We start from the raw sequence: 21,636 nt of genomic DNA on the forward strand, positions 1-21,636 counted from the left end.
AATTCATCTAAGACATCAATTTCAACAACTTAATCACAGGTCAACTTCAACACACAAAAACTCAACAATCTTCACCATTGAAAAATCCAGCAACAACCTTTTCGAGAGAGAAGCGGAACCAGTCGATTTTTAAGGTTCGGATCGAAAAATAAAGAGTGGAGCGAAGAAGATTGAAGAGAGCAAAGTAGTAACAAAGAGAAACAGTAACACAAATCTGATTTTTTTCCTGCAAATTCAGGGAATGACCGAAAATATTTGCAGGGTGAAATATTTTATGAATCTCGAAGAATAAAAAGGAATGCAAGAGAGTGATAGGCTTTGACAAAAATTATGGGAAAATTTGTAACTATTCTTAAACTCTTAAATTTTTCAAAGATTATTTTATACAAGTTTAGAACATTACAAAAGGTTCGTTTACTAAAATTTAGAATTTTTTAACATGAAATTAATTAAATATGAATTTTTTTAAAAGACAAAATTTCAAAATAAAAGTAACAAAAATCTGGAGGCAGAAATAAAATTTTGAGATAATTTGTTGGAGATGAACTTTTCTTAATATTCTTAACACTTGTGCAAAAAATTATTGAAAATTTAATCATAATTAAACAAATTTAAATTTTGTAGGGACTAAAACTGAGTGCATAATTTTTATATGGACTAAATACACTATTAAAATTAAGTAAGGATTAAACTTAAAAGATCCCAATTTTATAGGGACAAAAAACATATGATGTCATTTACCACATGACAGCCATGTCACTTGAAATGTCAATGTGACATGTCTAAGTCAGTATTCTGTTAACCTAGTCGGCGCAGTTTGACGGTAAAAAGGATCAAACTTACACACGATAAAAACGTTGGGATGAAAAATTTAATAAAATCTAAATATGGACCAATGTTGGATGATAATTAAGCCATGACATTATTGGTAGGATTTGATTTGATTTGATTGGGCGGAGTTGAGGTGTAAAGCGAGTGTGAAGCAAAGAAGAGGAAGTAGAGTGGGGTTTGTTTGTTTGTACAGCTGAGCTGAGGAAGAGTCTATAAAGTAAAACCCTCTCCGTCACTGCTAACTAGGGTTTAGAGATGGATGAAGTTGGTGTTATACTTGAAGGAACTCTGAGTCCGAATCCGAATGAAAGAAAGGCTGCTGAACAAAGGTTGGATGAGATCCAATATGCACCCAATCATCTTCCAACTATTTTACAAATCATCGTTCAATTGGACTCTGATATTTCTCTCAGACAAGTTGCCGCCATTCATTTCAAAAACTTCATTGCTAAGAATTGGTCTTCCACTGCTCACTCCATCTCTTTCGCCGATAAAGACTTTGTTAGGAATCACATTCTCCTCTTTTTACCTCAACTTCCTTCTCTTTTGAGGTATGTTATGTCATTATTTTACTTACTCTACTCCATTCTCACTCAATTGCACTCTACCTGTTTGTAATAATTCCCATTCCCATTCCCATTCCTTTTCAGGGTTCAACTTGGTGAGTGCCTCAAAACTATTCTTCATTCCGATTATCCTGATCACTGTCCCAATCTTCTTGATTGGATCAAACATAATTTACACGATCAACAACATCTCTACTCTGCCTTATTCGTTCTTCGCATTCTTTCTATTAAATATGAATTCAAATCAGACGAAGATAGGACTCCTGCCTATCACATTATTCAAGAGACATTTCCCCACCTTCTCAATATATTTAACACCCTTCTCCAGATTCCTAATCCATCCATTCAAGTAGCTGATCTCATCAAGCTTATCTGTAAAATATTCTGGTCCTCTATATACGTACGTATAACCTACCTTCTCTTATTATTTTCATCATATTCTCCGTCTTCATCTTCATTTTTTAAATTCACGCAGTTGGAGATTCCAAAGCTTTTGTTTGATCTAAATGTATTCAGTGCTTGGATGGTGCTCTTTTTAAATGTTTTGGAGAGGCCTGTTCCCTTGGAAGGTCAGCCTGTTGATCCTGATCTTCGCAAATCATGGGGTTGGTGGAAACTCAAAAAATGGACAATTCACATTCTAAACAGACTCTACACTCGGTCCGTTTCAATTCTCCATTTCATTTTATTCATTCAAAACAATTCTATTTTCACTCACAATTTCTATGCTTGTTTACAGTTTTGGTGACTTGAAGCTGCGAAACCCTGAAACCAAGGCATTTGCTCAAATGTTTCACAAGCATTATGCAGGGAAGATTTTGGACTGCCACTTAAATCTGTTGAATGTCATTCGAGCAGGTGGTTACTTACCTGACAGAGTTATCAACCTACTTCTTCAATATCTAACTAACAGGTACTTCTACATCATATAAACCTCTTTAGTGGTGTCATTTCATACTTCATAGTATTTAATCATGCGACACCTATTAGCTGCTCTGTTAAATGGTTCTATTTTCTACCATTAAATTTCATGACATATTGATTCTTGACTTAATGCATTCTTTCTGAAATTTTTGAACATGCAGTATTTCAAAGAATAGCATGTATACTGTGCTGCAGCCTCGGCTTGATGTTCTTCTTTTTGAAATAGTTTTCCCTCTCATGTGCTTCAATGATAATGATCAAAAGCTTTGGGACGAAGATCCACATGAGTATGTTAGGAAAGGCTATGGTAAGTCTTATTGGTGTGTAAACATGTAAACTAGATTTCAAATAGTTTGCGTCGTCATGTGCTTATAGCTTCAAATTATTTCTTACAGACATTATTGAAGACTTGTATAGTCCTAGGACTGCCTCCGTGGATTTTGTGAGTGAGTTGGTTCGAAAACGCAGGGAAGATAATTTTCACAAGTTTATTCAATTCATTGTTGAAATTTTGAAAAGGTAAATATTTTACTTTCTGTTAAGAATAATAAGATTTATGGATTGGATGCTGTATTTATGTTTTTTCCATTCTAGGTATGATGAAGCACCAGTAGAATACAGGTCTTATAGGCAGAAAGATGGAGCTCTTCTTGCTATTGGGACACTTTGTGACAAATTGAAACAAACTGAGCCCTATAAATCTGAACTTGAGCGTATGTTAGTACAACACGTCTTTTCTGAGTTTGGCAGTCCTGTTGGCCATCTTAGGGCCAAGGTACGATTTCCTATACAATTTATATGTGCACATTTTCTGATGCTTGCCAAATTCACTCTCTTTTGTTTTCTCCTTCTATTGGGTGTCTGAAGAATGTATTTTAAATTGGTAAGCTGCCATTTCCCAATATCCACACAAAAGAACATGCTAATTTGATGTCCATATCTGATAAATGATTTGGGTGCTATCTGCAAAAGTTGGGGCATCCAAGTTTTAATAGGTTGGAGTGAACTTCTGGAAAGGGCTTTACTTTTCTGTTGATCTCTTATGCGCTTATGCGTGTTTCTATGATATTTTATTCTAAACAAAAATCCTCCATGAGTATAATGATTTTTTTCATCGCACGGGTGTGGTGATGTGAATCACTCTCCTCCTGACTTTCCTTGAAAGAAGGGAAGAGAGGAGACTTTAATTCAAGAATTGAACAAAAAGGGAACTAAAGTGATTGTCTTTGCTGTTTTATTTTGTATGGTACAAAGATATTGCAAAGCACATTTTTCCGGCTGAAATGTAAATGTACACCAAAAATGTTTTTTCATGTCGCAACCAACCTTATATTCTTCCACATGTTGGGTTATAGCCAAGGGCGAGCCTAGTGCTCTTCTCATTGTTTCCTTAATATTGCTTTCACTATAACCAAAGAAAGTATTGGTGTTTTGCTTATACAGTATTGTGATATGACACGACGTAAGTTAATTAGTATTTGAGTAATACATTACAGAACCTTCATTATCTGAAGAATTTTGGCTATCTATTTGTTTTCCTGTGAAAAACAGGCAGCGTGGGTTGCAGGACAATATGCCCACATTAGCTTCTCAGATCAGAACAATTTCCGGAAGGCATTGCAATGTGTTGTATGTGGAATGCGAGATCCTGAACTACCTGTCCGCATTGATTCTGTTTTTGCTTTGCGTTCTTTTATTGAAGCTTGCAAAGGTGGTCATACTTTCTGTTTATTTTGTGATTTGGATGAATCCTGGTAAAGATTAATCTTGATGAAGCTTATATTTTCATTTTATTGATGCAGATTTAGAAGAAATTCGTTCTCTTCTCCCTTCGCTCCTTGATGGTACGTGCATGAAAAATTGGTGTACATTGTACTTATTTGACTTGGTGAACGAGTTTAACCAACACAAATATTTCCAGAGTTCTTCAAACTTATGAATGAGGTTGAGAATGAAGACCTTGTGTTTACTTTGGAGACTATTGTGGACAAGTTTGGTGAAGAAATGGCACCTTATGCACTTGGGCTATGCCAAAATTTGGTAATTTATATTTTTTAAAATTTTTGTATCTGCCAAGAATGATGTCCTTGTTTTGGATAGCTAGTATTTTTCTGTATTGTAAATAGCTCTTTCCTTTCTCAACAAAGGCTGCTGCATTTTGGAGGTGTATGAACACTGCTGATGCTGATGATGAAGCTGATGATTCAAGTTCAATGGCTGCAGTTGGTTGCTTGCGTGCTATTAGCACAATACTTGAATCAGTGAGCAGTCTTCCTCAACTTTTTGTTCAAATCGAGCCTACCTTGCTTCCCATAATGCGTAGCATGTTAACAACCGATGGTCAAGGTATTCCCTTATGAATCATGTTTATCTAAATGACTCCGAGGCTTTCTTTTGCTTCTATCACCTTGTCTTTTCAATGTCATTTTGTGTTTGCTTGCACATACACATTTATCGAGCAAAGGAGATTCTACTTGATTGTATGGATTGGGGTATCACTCATTTAGCATTATTGGTATACTTAAACGTATGTGGTTTTCCCTTAAAAATAATCCGATGATAGTATTTTGGTCGGAGAGCTCTAGATTTGAATGTATTGATTGACAAAAATCAAGCATCACTGTTTTTGCTAATTTATTGTAAGTGGTTTGTTGGAAAGTGTCCTTGTAGCTTTACAATGTCATAGTATGCTTCGGTTTGTATTAAAATCAAAATAATGTGATGCTGAGAACCGAGGCTGGTTTATTGAGCACTTTCAACTTATCGGATTTTCAAGTGGGACGTGTAAATTTGGATGTCATTAGACTGTGGTATTTAGACTATTGTTATCAAATTTTAGTTTCACTCAGGTTTTACTTATATTTATTTCCATTGTCTTCTATGCATGCTTACAGAGGTTTTTGAAGAAATTTTGGAGATTGTATCATATATGACTTTTTTCTCTCCAACAATATCACTGGACATGTGGAACCTTTGGCCATTGATGATGGAAGCACTATCAGATTGGGCTATTGATTTCTTTTCAAGTATGGCTCTCAACTACATTTGATTGCAATTATCTCAACTTATCTTTGCCTTCCAAAAGTTCAGTACTTTGGACTTCTTTTTTACTTGTTAATAACTTAGACAGCTAGAGATGAATCAATGTTGTTAGAATAATTAATCAAGTACTTTGTGGAGATATTGAAAAGTTGTGACTATTTAGTTTTAACTCCACTAGTCATTGTATTGATTAATCTTTCTTATTAATTAGGGGTTAACTAGGAGACTCCTACCATATAAATGTACACTCTCACCACATAATATGAGATAATAAACATATTTTCAGTTCTAATATGGTACCAGAGCCATGTCTACTGCTACGTCTTCTCCTACTCCCTCTGATGCGCAACGCGTTACTGCTGCAGCAACCTTCAAACAAGTAGTTTCTGTTAAGCTTGATGATACGAACTACCTTCAATGGAAGCAACAAGTCGAAGGTGTTCTTCGCGGAATGAAGATGGTGAAATTTGTGATTTCACCTGAGATTCCACCGGTTTATCTCACAGTTGCAGCGCGCGCACGAAGCAGGAACGGAGAATCCTGCTTACACTGAATGGGAAGAACAAGATTCATTGCTCTGCACCTGGATTCTTTCAACGATTTCGCCTTCACTACTTTCGCGATTCGTTCTCCTTCGCCACTCGTGGCAGGTTTGGGATGAGATCCATAGTTACTGCTTCATGCAGATGAAGACGCGTTCGCGTCAACTTCGATATGAACTTAGATCCATTACGAAAGGTTCACGCACTGTCGCTGAATTCATTGCTCGAATTCGCGCAATTTCAGAGTCTCTTGCTTCAATTGGAGATCCAGTCTCTCACAGGACCTAATTGAAGTTGTTCTTGAAGCACTTCCTGAAGAGTTTGACCCTATTGTTGCTAGTGTGAATGCGAAATCTGAGGTTGTTTCTTTAGATGAACTTGAATCTCAGCTTCTCACACAAGAATCTAGAAATGAGAAGTTCAAGAAAGCTGCTATCACTGAACCTATTTGAAAGGAAACATACATATTGTTGAAACTGGTCTCACTCTTTTATCTCATGCACAAATGCCATTAAAGTTTTGGGACCATGCCTTTTTAACTGCAACTTACCTTATCAACAGGTTACCTGCACCAGTTTTAGCAAATAAATCACCTTTTTTCTTACTTCACCTTCAATTTCCAGACTATAAATTCCTTAAAAGCTTTGGCTGTGCATGTTTTCCCTTTTTGAGACCCTGTAACTATCATAAGTTTGATTTTCATTCAAAGGAGTGTGTTTTCTTGGGATATTCCAACAGTCACAAAGGATATAAATGTTTAGATGCTTCAGGTAGAATTTTTATATCCAAAGATGTTGTGTTTAATGAGGTAAAATTCCCTTATCTTGACTTGTTTCCATCTCAGAAAGTGTGTTCTGTTTTTCCAGATGGCTCCACTTTATCCACTTTTCTTCCCACTCCTGTCTTAACAACCTTTACTGTAAACTCACCTACTCCCCAAAATTCTCATTCTGAGTCTGTTCCTCACATTGTTAACTCACCTACTCCCCAAACTTCTCATTCTGAGTGTGTTCCTACTACTCCCATATCAAACACCCCTCAGACTCCATCTATCAGTTCTCATCACTCTGAGTCCTCACACAAAAATAATGTTGTCCTAAATCCCACACCCATCACCATTCTATCCCCCTCTGCATCTCAAAATTCCTCACCTGAGTCATCTGCTAGTGTTACTAGCTCTTAGTCTACAAATTCCGAGTCTCCTACTCCTGTTCCTCACAGAATTCATCCTCAAAACCGTTACACAATGAGAACCAGAGGTTAACATGGAATTGTGCAGTCTAGAATTAACCCTACACTTTTTTGACTCATGTTGAGCCCACTACTTACAAAACTGCTCTTCAGGATCCTAAGTGGCATTTAGCAATGCAAGAAGAATATAATGCTTTACTTCATAATTAGACATGGTCTCTAGTATCTCTTCCTGCAAACAGACTGGCCATTGGATGTAAATGGGTATTCAGGGTAAAAGAAAATCCAGATGGCACCGTAAACAAGTACAAGGCACGTTTAGTGGCTAAGGTTTTCATCAACAAGCAGGTTTCTGACACTTGCAGTTACTTTTATCTGGACTCTTCAGTAGTTGGATGTGAACAATGCATTCCTAAATGGAGTGCTAACTGAGGAAGTCTACATGGTGCAGCCTCCTGGCTTTGAATCTTTTGGCAAGAACCTTGTATGCAAACTACACAAGGCTCTCTATAGTTAAAACAGACTCCTAGAGCATGGTTTGAGAGATTGAAATCATCTTTACTTAGCTTTGGGTTCAAGTCAAGCAGATGTGATCCTTCTTTGTTTACTTTGCACACTCAAGCTCACTGCATTTTTATATTGATTTATGTTGATGATATTATCATCACTGGAAACTCAAAACTGACTATTCAAAATCTAGTTCATCAGCTCAATTCTGAGTTCTCCCTTAAAGATCTGGGTATACTAGATTATTTTCTCGGCATAGAGGTGCATCACTCACCATCTAGCTCTTTACTTCTCTCTCAAACCAAATATATCAAGGACCTTCTTCAGAAAGCTAATATGATTAATGCTAATAGCATGCCCTCACCAATGACATCTAGTACAAAATTGTCTAAATTTGGTTCAAGTACAGACTCAGATCCTACATTTTTCAGGTCAATACAAGACTTGAAATATCCTACTCTGTGAACAAAATTTGCCAGTTCTTATCAAATCCCCTTGAAGATCACTGGAACGCAGTCAAGAGGATACTTAGATATCTGCAGGGTACTTTATACCATGGGTTAATGCTTACACCTGCCAGCTCTACTGAACCTATTGCAATCACCGGCTTTTGTGATGCTGACTGGGCTTCAGATCCTGATGACAGAAGAAGCACATCAGGAGCCTGCATATTTCTGGGCCCCAATCTAGTTTCCTGGTGGGCAAGGAAACAGATCCTTGTAGCTAGATCTAGTGCAGAGGCTGAATATAGAAGCCTTGCACAAGCTTCTGCTGAGATTATTTGGATCCAGTCTCTTCTCAATGAATTGCAAATTAAGAGTAAAATTCCTCATGTCTATTGTGATAATCTCAGTGCAGTTTCTCTTGCTCACAACCCAGTCCTGCACTCAAGAACCAAGCACATGGAATTGGATATTTTCTTTGTGAGAGAAAAGGTTATAAGGATGGAACTGAATGTCTCGCATGTGCCTGCTCAAGACCAGTGGGCAGATGTCTTGACTAAGCCTCTGTCCACTGCCAGATTCCTTTATCTTAGAGACAAACTGAGGGTTTGTGACACCCTCCGTTTGAAGGGGGACAATTAGAATAATTAATCAAATACTTAGTGGAGATATTGAAAAGTTGTGACTATTTAGTTTTAACTCCACTAGTCATTGTATTGATTAATCTTCCTTATTAATTAGGGGTTAACTAGGAGACTCCTACTCTCACCACATAATATGATATAATAAACATATTTTCAGTTCTAATAAGTGTCTCCCAGTAAACCTGAAGATAATCTCAGCTATGGACATAATAGAGCATCTTTTGCGTTTTTTCGTTACACAATCCCTTGTTACTTAATAAAAGGGTGCTATTTTTCTGGATCTGATCCATACTATTCAAAAACATGGAATATCTGTCAAATATTTTCCTGGTTGCTCTGACATTTAAGTTAATATAAGTCTTTATGTAGAAAAGTCAAATGATATTATTGGTCATTATTAGAATATATTATGCCATTATTAGTCATGATAAGACATTATTTGTCATTATGTTTATTGTAATTCCTTTTTATATATAAACAGTCTTGGACTGCAGAAATAAAAAAAAAAAGAATCATTCCTCTAAACTCTTATATGATTTCTTATATGTTTTTCAATATGGTATCAAGAGCCTTATGGTTCGATTAGGGTTAGCAGCTTACAAATAGTTAACTGCAAGTCTTAATCTTTTGCGATCCCTCAAAATCGCAATTTTTTTTCCGTCTCTCTAATGGCTCATCACAATCCATGGAAGACGACAACAACCATTCCTGACCTGACGCTGAAAACAGCTTTTATGACCACCACAAGTAGCGGCGGTAGCGGCCCCATACCGATTGTCACCAACAACAACGGCAGCACCACTACTGGCAGCGGTGGTTCTGGTGGAGATGGCCCTGGTGGTGGCGGCGGCCCTGGCGGTGGAGGTGGCCCTGGCGGTGGCAGTTTTGGCGGCGGCGGTCCTTATGGCAACAATGATGGTTATTCTAATACCCTCAAGTTTGAAGTTCAGCGCCTTGGTGGAAAAAATTACATGGAGTGGTCCCAAACCGTAAGACTAATACTAGACGGTAAGGGAAAACTTGGCTTCATCACAGGGGAAATCCAAATGCCTTCAACAACAGATCCGAATTACAGATTTTGGAAGTCTGAGAATTCAACAATTATTGCTTGGCTGCTGAGCACTATGGAGTCAGCAATTAAGAAGTCCTATATGTTCTTGCCAACCGCAAAGAATGTTTGGGATGCTGTCAAAGCCACATATTCTGATATTCAGAATTCTTCTCGAATTTTTGATCTCATATCACGATTGTGGCAAGCCAAACAGAGTGACAGGGATGTGACCACTTATTATAATGAGTTAATGGCGTTATGGCAGGAATTAGATTTATGCTATGATGATAATTGGAGGTGCACTGAAGACAGTGTTTTGTTTCTCAAGAGACAAGAGAATGACCGAGTATTTGTGTTATTGGCTGGTCTTAATAATTGTCTTGATGAAGTCCGAGGCAGAATACTTGGAAGAATCCCATTACCAACACTTCAGGAAACTTTCTCAGAAGTTAGAAGAGAAGAAGCTCGACAAAGTGTTATGATGGGTAAGTCGGCTTCTATTACCGAAAGCTCAGCTTTGGTTACCAAGGGTAATGAAGAAGGAAAAAGAGATGGAAAGAAACCATTCTGCGACCATTGTAACCGTCAATGGCACACCCGTGATACATGCTGGAAGCTTCATGGTAAACCTCCAAACTGGAAGAAAAAGGGAGGAAAGGAAGGTCGTGCTCTCCAGGCAACTACTTCTGATCAGGAGCATCAATCTTCTTCAAGTTCATTTCCTTTCACCAAGGAACAATTAGACCAACTGTACAAGATGTTTGGGTCTCAAACTCCTTCTTGTTCTATAGCTCAGAGAGGTAATTTCCCCAATACTGCTCTTGTTAGTGTCAAACCCAGTCCCACTTGGATTATTGATTCGGGTGCTACGGATCATATGACTGGGGAGTCGAGTTTGTTTGCGTCTTATAGTCCATGTGCAGGTAACCACAAAATTAAAATTGCAGATGGCTCTCTTTCAGCCATTGCAGGGAAAGGTTCTGTCATTCTGTCACCTTTGTTAACCTTGAAAAATGTCTTACATGTTCCTAAATTGTCATATAATCTATTATCAGTTACCAAGTTAACAGAGGACACAAACTGTCAAGCTAACTTTTTTCATTCTCGTTGTATATTTAAGGATTTGAACATGGGGAAGATGATTGGCAGTGCTAAAAAGAGTGGAGGACTCTACTACCTTGACAATGGACCCGACTTCAAGGATCAACCTCAACAAATAAGTACCTGCTTTGAATCTAGCTTTGTTCTTTCTAATAATGATGACATTATGTTATGGCATTTAAGGCTAGGACATCCTAGTTTTTCGTATTTGAAACACTTATTCCCTAAATTATTTTCTAAGAAGGATCCTACTTTATTTCACTGTGAAACTTGTGAATTTGCTAAACATCATCGTTCATCTTTTTCTACACAACCATATAAACATTCAAAGCCTTTTGCAGTTATTCACAGTGATGTTTGGGGTCCTAATAAAATAAGCACTTTGTCAAATAAAAAATGGTTTATAACTTTTATCGATGATCATACTAGAGTTTGTTGGGTTTATTTGTTAAAGGAAAAATCAGAAGTTGGACAAACTGTTAAAAACTTCTATAAAATGGTGCAGACCCAATATCAAACAAATGTTCAAGTCTTCAGAAGTGACAATGGTACATAATATTTTAATATGGTTTTGTCCGATTTTTTCCATGAAAATGGGGTTATTCATCAAAGTTCTTGTGTTAATACACCCCAACAAAATGGAATCGCAGAGAGAAAAAATAGGCACCTTCTAGAGGTTGCAAGAGCTTTACTCTTTGCTAACAAGGTTCCAAAATATTTGTGGGGTGATGCTGTTTTGACTGCTTCATATTTAATTAATCGTATGCCGTCTAAAGTTTTAGATTTCAAAACCCCTCTTGATATTTTCAAAAAATATTTTCCTCTGACACGCGTGTCTGCCGAATTACCACTAAAAGTTTTTGGTTGCACTGCTTTTGTTCATGAACATAAACATATCGGCAAACTCGAGCCACGAGCAATCAAATGTGTTTTTATTGGTTACTCTCCAACTCAAAAGGGGTATAAGTGTTTTGACCCAAAAACAAAATTTTTTTTTGTAACCATGGATGTTACTTTTGTTGAGAATCAATCCTTTTTTGATAACATTCATCTTCAAGGGGGGGACTTGAAGGAAGATTCTTTTTTTGAAAATATTATTACTTTAAGTGATGTAGTGCTGTCACAAAATTCTGAGACTAACATTGGTGCACCAAAAGAAAATGCCCAAGAATCGATAATGGAACTCAATCCGCTTGTGAATGAGGTACCTACGAATTCTGGGGCAACATTTTCAAATCAAAACCATAATGAACAAATTCTTGATATCGATAGTAACGAGGAAGAGCCTGAAATGCCACAACAAAATGACTCAAATAAAGAAACAAAAAACAGGTTCAATAGCAGTGATCCTATTTGGAAGGGAAATGTCTATGAAAGAAGGGACCATAAAAGGGGAGATGAAGGACCCATTCTCCAGCCCTGCCAAGAATCTGAACCAATAAATGATCCTAATCATCATCCAAATCCTGGTAAGTCTTCTATTCCTAAGTGTCGTGGTAAGTCTTCTTCTATTACTACAAGTGATGATCCTGATTTACATATACCTATAGCAATTAGGAAACCGGTTAGATCCTGTACCAAACATCCGATGGCTAAATTTGTGTCATACTCAAATTTGTCTTCTTCATTTGCTGCGTTTACCTCTTACTGTAGAAATTCCCAAAAATGTACAGGAGGCTCTAAAAATTCCAAAGTGGAAGGAAGCTGTTCTAGAGGAGATGAGAGCTCTTGAAAAGAATAAAACTTGGAAAATCATGACTTTACCTGCAGGGAAAAATACCGTCGGCTGTAAGTGGGTCTTTACGGTAAAGTATAACTCTGACAACACAGTTGAAAGATACAAGGCACGCTTGGTTGCTAAAGGATTTACTCAGGCATATGGCATAGACTACTCAGAGACTTTTGCTCCTGTTGCCAAATTAAACACTGTCAGAGTTCTCTTGTCCTTGGCAGTGAATTTAGATTGGCCTCTTAACCAACTTGATGTAAAAAATGCTTTTCTCAATGGTGATTTGCAGGAAGAAGTTTACATGGATAGTCCTCCGGGCTTTGAGGACAAGTTTGGGTTAAATGTGTGTAAATAGCAAAAGTCTTTATATGGTCTCAAGCAATCTCCAAGGGCTTGGTTCGAAAAATTCACTTGGTCTGTTAAAAAACAAGGATATATGCAGGCTCAATCAGATCATACCTTATTCATGCGATTTTCCAATGATGGTAAGATTGCCATTCTAATTGTTTATGTGGATGATATCATTCTCACAGGAGATGACATAGTTGAGATGGATAGATTGAAGAAAAATTTGGCAAAAGAGTTTGAGATAAAGGACTTAGGTGCACTTAAATACTTTCTCGGTATGGAGGTTGCGCGTTCAAGAAAGGGAATTGTAGTTTCTCAGAGAAAATACATCCTAGACCTCTTGGAGGAAACTGGGATGAGTGGGTGTAGACCAGCAGATACTCCTATGGAACTAAATGCAAAACTCTGGGAGAAAGGTAATGTTCCTGTTGACATTGGACGATACCAGAGATTAGTTGGTAAGCTTATTTATTTAGCTCACACGAGACCTGATATTGCTTTCTCCGTGAGTGTTGTCAGTCAATTCATGCATTCTCCCTATGAAGAACATCTGGAGGCAGTTTACCGAATCTTAAGGTACCTGAAATCCAACCCCGGAAAAGGCTTGTACTTCAAGAAAACCAATGACAGAGATGTCTCTATATTTACAGATGCAGATTGGGCAGGATCAGTTATTGACAGGAAATCCACTACTGGATATTGCGCCTATGTCTGGGGAAATCTAGTTACTTGGAGAAGTAAGAAACAAGGAGTTGTTGCTCGGAGTAGTGCGGAAGCCGAATTTAGAGCCATGGCTCAAGGAATCTGCGAGCTATTGTGGATTCAGAAACTGTTGGAAGAACTAAAGTTGAAAATTGACTTACCCTTAAAATTATTCTGTGACAGCAAAGCAGCAATAAGTATAGCTCACAACCCGGTGCAACATGACAGAACCAAGCACATTGAGATTGACCGCCACTTCATAAAAGAGAAAATTGTTTCTGGAACTATTTGCCTACCGTATGTGACTTCAAATGAGCAAACTGCTGATATCCTGACAAAGAGCTTGGCAAGGCCTAATTTTGAGCGACTTATAGTCAAGTTGGGCATGACAAATATTTATGCACCAACTTGAGGGGGGGTGTAGAAAAGTCAAATGATATTATTGGTCATTATTAGAATATATTATGCCATTATTAGTCATGATAAGACATTATTTGTCATTATGTTTATTGTAATTCCTTTTTATATATAAACAGTCTTGGACTGCAGAAATAAAAAAAAAAAGAATCATTCCTCTAAACTCTTATATGATTTCTTATATGTTTTTCAATACTTTATATATTTTTACATTTTCTACATATTTACTTGATTAGTTTATTCTGCAGATATTATGGTTCCTTTGGACAATTATATTTCAAGGGGAACTTCCCATTTCATTACATGCAAAGAACCTGACTATCAACAGAGTTTGTGGAATATGATTTCCTCTGTAAGTGATCTTTGAATTATTATCATTAATTTGGCCACCACCTGCTAGGACTGGAATGGGATCTGGTGATTGTAAATGATTGTTAACTTATTATTTTTTCTAGCTTCTTCTTGTTGTCTCTGATTTGTATTTCACATTGCAGATTATGGCAGATAAAAATATGGAGGACAGTGATATTGAGCCAGCTCCAAAGCTGATTGAAATTGTCTTCCTAAACTGCAGAGGACTGGTGGACCACTGGGTTGAGCCGTATCTCAGAATTACAATTGAACGTTTGCATAGAACTGGAAAATCATATTTGAAATGTCTTCTCATTCAAGTGGTAAGGTTTTAATAGAATCTTCATTGACATGCACAAATGAGATAGTTGGCTCCTGTTGCTTTCTTTCTTAAAAGCTGGATTTTCGATGGTCCATTATACCATGTTTTCTTTTCAACCCATTGTTTCTATTTTGAACATTGGCTTACGAGCTACAACAAGTGTGTGGGTTATAAGAAGTTGGATGCATCTAATTTTGTATGGCAGTTTTTTATGCAATTGCTTTGTTCGCGATTCTTTTACTGAGTTCAAATTTATAGAGTTAGAAATCAACTGCTACGAATCACTTGTCGGATGAAATTTATTCATTCATTTTTCAATGAGTGCAGTTTATCTATCTTGTAAGTTGGCAAAATTTCTTAAAGATAATAGGGAAAGACACCAAATGCAACTTCATAAGAGGATATATTTTTTTGCAGATTTCAGATGGTCTGTACTACAACGCCGCATTGACTCTTAGCATATTGCAAAAGTTAGGTGTTGCATCAGAAATCTTCAATCTTTGGTTCCAAATGCTGCAAGAAGTCAAGAAGAGTGGTGTTCGTGCTAATTTTAAAAGGTCTTGTCATTGCTTTTCACTGTCCCTCCTCCTTGCCTCAATTACTTACTCCATACTTTGTTTTCACATTGCAATATAAGTTATTTTGTATAGCAATGTGAAGGTCTATTCACTGCAGACTTGTGACTATTTTTATGCAGGGAACATGGCAAGAAAGTTTGCTGCCTTGGTTTAACATCCTTGCTGGCACTTCCAGCTGATCAATTGCCAGGAGAGGCTTTAGGCCGGGTATTCCGTGCCACTCTTGATCTCCTGGTTGCATACAAGGATCAAGTTGCAGGTCTTTATGTCACACATTCTCCGTAACTCTTTTATTTATTTTTTTGACTCAACTTTCTCTGTAACTCTGACATGTTGAGGACTTGTAAATTACAATATGATTGTCAGGAATAAACTGATGTCCATTTCTGTTTCTCTACTATTGTACTTTGCAGAAGCTGCAGAAGAGGAGGAGGAAGAAGAAAATGACGACGATGATATGGACGGCTTTCAAACTGATGATGAAGATGAGGATGACAGTGGTTCTGACAGGGAAATGGGAGCTGATGCTGAAGATGGGGATGAAGCTGACAGTAGTAAACTTAGAAAATTGACTGATCAGGTCCGTGGATATAATTCTGAAGACTCAAAGAACATTTGCATCCATATATTAACTAAATATAGGATATTTAGTTTACCAATTTGCATGCAAAAAAAAAAAGGTTGCAATCTGTACACAGGAAATCTAGTAATTCACAATTTGGCAAGTTCGTTATTGCTAGAAGTGTTTGATATCATTCACGTGTTTAGAATATTTGTAAAATATTTTAATCTGTATAGGTTTTATAATTATTGAACTGTAGAATATTGAATTTTTAACAATTTTTAGTGTCATGATTTTTATTGTTTTGCTTTTTTTTTTTTTTTTTAACATGTTTTATTGTTTACTACTAGGAAAAAGTACCAAATTTGACATAGTATAAAGTCTAGACAATTTGTGCCTTATAAGTCAATTTTGTGAGGCTGAATTAGGCCCTGAAACTTCGTAATTAGTTTCAAAGTAGCAAGTTTCTGCAATTCAGTATAAATAAGAAACAAAGTATGATTCCCTGCCCAGAACTTTTGCTTAAAGTGATGTTATTGTTCACCCAGTAGAAGTATTCGCCATTTTGTTAACTTAATGATTTTTGACAAGAAACCATAGTTTATTTGAATTATAGACTAGTTCAATGAACCTCCATAAGGTGCTTAACCGATCCAGTAAACCATCCAGCTACACAATTTTGTGGTTGAACCAGCTGGTTTGTGTTGAACTATTGTCTTCTTGATTCATATTTGTATCTTTTAGGAATGAAACTTGTTTTTCTTTCTCTTGGAAGATAAAATATAAATCGTGCACTTACAGTTTACATTTGTGATTTAACATTTGTTTTCATTTTATATCTTAAATTCTTATTGTCATTTGCAATGTCATCCAATAGGAAAAGTCATTCAGGCCCGATGATGAGGACTCAGATGACGACTTCAGTGATGACGAAGAGTTACAGTCCCCAATTGATGAAGTGGATCCTTTTATTTTTTTTGTGGATACAATGAAAGGTATGCTGATACTGCACCTTAAAGCATGTTAAAGGTTTCATTTACCAATACCTATCATTATCGCTATAATTGTCTAACATATCATCTGTATTCGAAATAAATTTGTCTGTAGTGATGCAATCATCAGATCCAATGAGGTTTCAGAACCTGACCCAGACACTTGAGTTCTCTTATCAAGCTCTTGCAAATGGTGTTGCCCAGCATGCTGAGACGAGAAGAGGTGAGATTGAGAAGGAAAAGTCGGAGAAGTCAGCAGCTACCACAGATTCTTAAGCTTTTGGATGTACATTGTTGGTTCTTGTTTTGCTGTTAAGTTCTCGAGCTTTTGTCCTTGCACCCATTCTCTGTAAGAGATGAAGAGGGTTGCATATTTATTTCAGGCATTTATTTGGCTCAGTGATCAAAGTTGGTCTATGGGTCTAAGAGTTTGCAGTTTTGAAATGCCTGCGAGTTTAGTATGCCGAGGTTCCCATTGATTTCAGAGGATGTTGGATTCAGGAAACTGTGGAGTTTAGCGCTTCTGCCCTTTTTAGATGAACGTATCAATTCTTGCCGTAGTTGTTCTACTCCTTTTCACTTTTTTCGTGGATCCTTCCTTTCAGGTCTCCATGCCAAGTTTCACGGTTTCCAGCATATGGAATCCCTGTCCGATTAGTGCAGCAATGGCTTCATGTGCGTGTTCTGTGATGTCTTCTACCTGTCACATAGATGGGTAAATTGGGGCTGCCAATGGTTGGTATAGGCAATTTTTGTTGAGAGATAGTATTGAAAAATTATTTGTATTTTAACCATTTTTTGGTTTTAATAAGATTTCGTTGAGTATAAATCCAATGCCCATCAGCTGTGAAGCCCGGATACGAGATACGATACGGATACGATACTGCACCGATACGTCGATACGGCAAAATTTCAAAAATCAAGATACGATACGGCTGAGATACGTTAATAAAAAAATTATATAATTAAATGTACTATATAATTATAACCATTTTTTTATTATGCAAGTATATTAACAAACACAAGAAACCAGACTCGTAGCACATTAATATAAATATAATATTGACGATTAAGAGAGTGGTCATTAGTCAATTACATACGCAATATATACCAAAATTAAGAGCACCATCAGTGTAATACATCAATGCTACACTATATCCAAAATGAACTTGTTAGTGATATACTATATCGATCCAAAAAAGAATCACTATATCCAAAAAAAGAACACATCAGTACTAAGAGTTAACACTAACAAGTAACTGACGTTTACATCTCCTCTCCTCCATTCCCATCATCAAGATACAGATCAACTTCCAAATCCGGTTCATCCAAAGACAACTCTGCTAACTCAATTCCAACACCATCAAGCGGTTCATGCGCATCTCCTCTAATGTCTCACATTCTTGATTGTCCTTTCTTATATCCACATTCTTTCCTTGACAATAGTCGAAGATTAATATGCACATAAACCAAATCTTCTACCCTTTTTGGATCCATTTTGTTTCTTTTCAAAGAATGGATAAAAGAGAAAGTACTCAAATTTCTCTCACAACAGGAGGAAGAACAAGGTTGCACAGGAAGCTTTAAAGCAAGCTTTTGGATAGTTCGACGGTGGCCAAAGTGGACGGCGACCACTTTGGAAGAAAAAGTTGAAACCCTAATTTCTTAGAAAGGGAAAGATGCAATTGGTTGTGTGGTGTGGTGTGGGTCGTACTGGCACCAAAGAAAGATAAAGGAAATATATATATATTATAGTAATATAATGTTTTTATTCTTATTTTTTACACAAAAAAAAAAACAGAAATCAAAATAATATAAAAAAACACAAGTATCCGTGCGTATCGGGATGTATCGGAAAGTATCGGATAATTATTTTTTAAAAAAATAAAATTTAATATTTAGATACTCTCCGGATACGTATCGGAAAGTATCGGGCAGGTATCGGTGCAGGATACGCAGGGGATACGGTACGTCATCCATTTTGAAGTATCGGGGCTTCACAGCCCATCAGCAATGCGTTTAACAGGTTAAGTGTCTCAACTTCTCCTTTGTTCCAGCCAGTCACTCCATACTATTGATTGATGACAATTTAGATTACCAACATAGTTAACCCAAACTATACCCAATCATAATATTACACAAAATGTTAGAGGGACTAAATTGAAAATTTGGTATATTTATAAGGACAATTTTTTTTAACCTTTATAGTTATCATGAAAATCTACACCTACTCCAATTAGAAAAATAATAGTACATGAACTTTTTTTGGCTTAAATATGTAAATTGTTCCAGCAATTTGGGTTTTTTGTTTTTGTCCCTATATATATATATATATATTTTTTTTTTCTTCTCTAAAACAAACCTTGTAACTTGTTAACCCTTTGCCTTTAGTCCCTTCCGTTAACTTCTGTTGCAAAAAAGCATTCCTGGCAAACGACGTCTGATGTGGTGAAGGCTGACATGGTTAAAACATGCTTATGTGTATCGATAGATGATAATTGATAAGATTTAAGTGACCAAAACCAAAAACGAAAGGTACAGAAGGATGGAATTAAAAACACGTAAACATTAAAATTTAAAATTTAAAAACTAGAGATTCTATCTTCCTCATCTCAGTTTTTTGTTCTTCATCTCTCTGCCACCTTCTTTGTTCTTACCCGTCATGTTAAGCCTTTTACAATCTCCTTCTTCTTCAAGAAAGAACACTGACCCATATCAAGATTTTTTTACCATGAAAGATTCCACCCCTCAAAGAATCATCTTGGTGACCCCTTTCACACATGGTATGGTTGTGATTGATGGAGCTTCAAGGCTTGTCGAACTCTTCAACAACCTTGGAAGTGCTACAAAAGGAGTCTATAGAAGATATGAAGAAGGTTGAGATTGAAGAAGATGATGGCGGAGAGGGTGTTGTGAAGGAGATGCCTTGTAAGCATAGGTTTCATGGGAAGTGTATTGAGAAGTGGTTGGGGATTCATAGGTCTTGTTTTGTTTGTAGGTATCAGATACATGTTGATGAGAAAGATGATGGGATGAAGATGGACGAAGTGGAAGGTGGGGAGAGGAGAAGGGTTGGTGGTGGTGAAGTTTGGGTCAGTTTTTCTTTTTTGACAAGAGGGTTAGTTTTTCTATTAACAGAAGTAGGGGAAATCAAAGTCAAGCAACTTCTGGTGGTGATTCTAATGATTCTTCATCAAGCCTTAGATATAATGATGAGGTTGAAAATTAAGATCAAAATCAAAATCAAGTTACTTCTTGTGTCAAATGATTCTTTATCAAGTTCTAGAGATGATGATGATGAGATTGAGAACTAATTCTGATTTTAGTTTGGCTAATGTTATTTGTACAACCCAAAGTTGTGAGGCAACCGTATATTATACATGGAATAGGATTTCCTGCTGTGACGCAATTACACTTGTGAGCCGTTGGATTAAAATCAGTAGTTTGGATTGTTTTATTCTGTAAAACCGAGTTTAAATCTGAACCGTTCAATCTTAAATCAATAGATGAGATTTATTACAGCGTTAAACTACGTGCTGTTTTTATAGTAGGGAATCCGGGTCTATTATACATTTTCATCTACCTTTTCTTTCTTTTTTAATAATACTATCTATGTATATCTCGATTGATGTGTCAGGTATAAATTTTCATAAAACATGTATAGTGTGCATACGACAACCATTTTTGGTTGTTAATATATCACACCTCTTTTAGTTTTGTTAGAATTTTGGTTTTCAATTTGTTGAATGATATGTATCGGTGAAAATGCACAAAATTGTTCTTATATGTGGGAGTAAGTAATGATTTTTTTAATATTCTTTTAATTATTTTGATGTGGTTTTATTATTTATCAGTTCAATAGTTTGAAGTTTGGTTTAATGTTGTTGTTACTGTTGCGATCATGCTCTAAATTTTTATATTTTAGTTTCGATTATGCTTTAAAATAGTTGTTGTTGTTGTTACGATTATGCTGTGAATCTTTACGATCATGATTATGGTTTAAAATTGTTGTTGTTGTTGTGCAATTATGATATGAATCTTCATATTAGCATGGGCGTGAGATTTCAGGGGCATAAAAGAAGAATGACACGACAGAGAGATGAGAAAGAGAAATAAAAAGAGGAAGAAGATGAAAACAAGGATTTTTATAGTTTTGGTTTTAGTTTTGGTCTCGGTAATATAGTCGAGGATCATTTGAAAGATCACATAAGCCACTAATGCCATGTCAAACAATGCAACATCATTAGACACTTAGCATTTTTGTAACATAAGTTGACGGGAAGGACGAATATCAAAATGTTTTCAACTTACAAAAAGCAAAAAGACACAAACTTACAAAGATGATTTACATACTTAAACATTATTTTTTTGACGGAATATAATAGTAACATAATTAAAAAGGGTTAAATAAGTAATATAATACAATACCATATCCAATGAGGGGTCCTTAAGGGTTCATTACTTAACAAGGACCACTCTATATTAAGGACCCCATTGGAGGAAGAAAAAAAAAATATCTATTACGTAAGCAATTATAATGCCTCTTTCTCTTCTAAATAATTAACAGATTTCACGTTTAAAAGAAGTAATAAAATATGTATAAGTTGGTCACACTTTCAAAATAAATAATATTTTATATGATAATTTATAATTAAATAAATAAATTATTTTTATATAATGATGATATAAAGTTAGTAAAATTTATTTAAACATTTTTTATTGAAGTCCTTAGTGTATTGTCATTAAAGAATTTTTATTAAAAAATTATAAATAAATAAGGTGTACATGTGGAA

General features: G+C 36.1%; 1 protein-coding gene and 1 pseudogene across 1 annotated transcript; both read left to right on the plus strand.

The window, feature by feature from the left end:
* Window positions 1-922: 922 nt before the first annotated feature.
* LOC25485757 (importin beta-like SAD2) lies at window positions 923-17,694 on the plus strand. Its single transcript, XM_013615060.3, has 19 exons — window positions 923-1,382; window positions 1,482-1,797; window positions 1,873-2,057; window positions 2,137-2,310; window positions 2,483-2,628; window positions 2,717-2,840; window positions 2,916-3,096; window positions 3,873-4,032; window positions 4,124-4,165; window positions 4,243-4,361; window positions 4,469-4,667; window positions 5,216-5,347; window positions 14,287-14,390; window positions 14,533-14,712; window positions 15,129-15,268; window positions 15,409-15,548; window positions 15,703-15,869; window positions 16,729-16,846; window positions 16,959-17,694. Exons 1-19 carry the CDS (start codon window positions 1,087-1,089, stop codon window positions 17,117-17,119), a joined length of 3,084 nt encoding a protein of 1,027 aa, XP_013470514.1. The 5' UTR covers window positions 923-1,086; the 3' UTR covers window positions 17,120-17,694.
* A 1,760-nt stretch (window positions 17,695-19,454) lies between these two features.
* Window positions 19,455-20,421, plus strand: LOC11445551 (E3 ubiquitin-protein ligase MPSR1-like; annotated as a pseudogene).
* The last annotated feature ends 1,215 nt before the right edge of the window (window positions 20,422-21,636 follow it).

Source organism: Medicago truncatula, chromosome 1 (genome assembly GCF_003473485.1).
Source record: "Medicago truncatula cultivar Jemalong A17 chromosome 1, MtrunA17r5.0-ANR, whole genome shotgun sequence".
NCBI classification, from domain to species: domain Eukaryota; kingdom Viridiplantae; phylum Streptophyta; class Magnoliopsida; order Fabales; family Fabaceae; genus Medicago; species Medicago truncatula.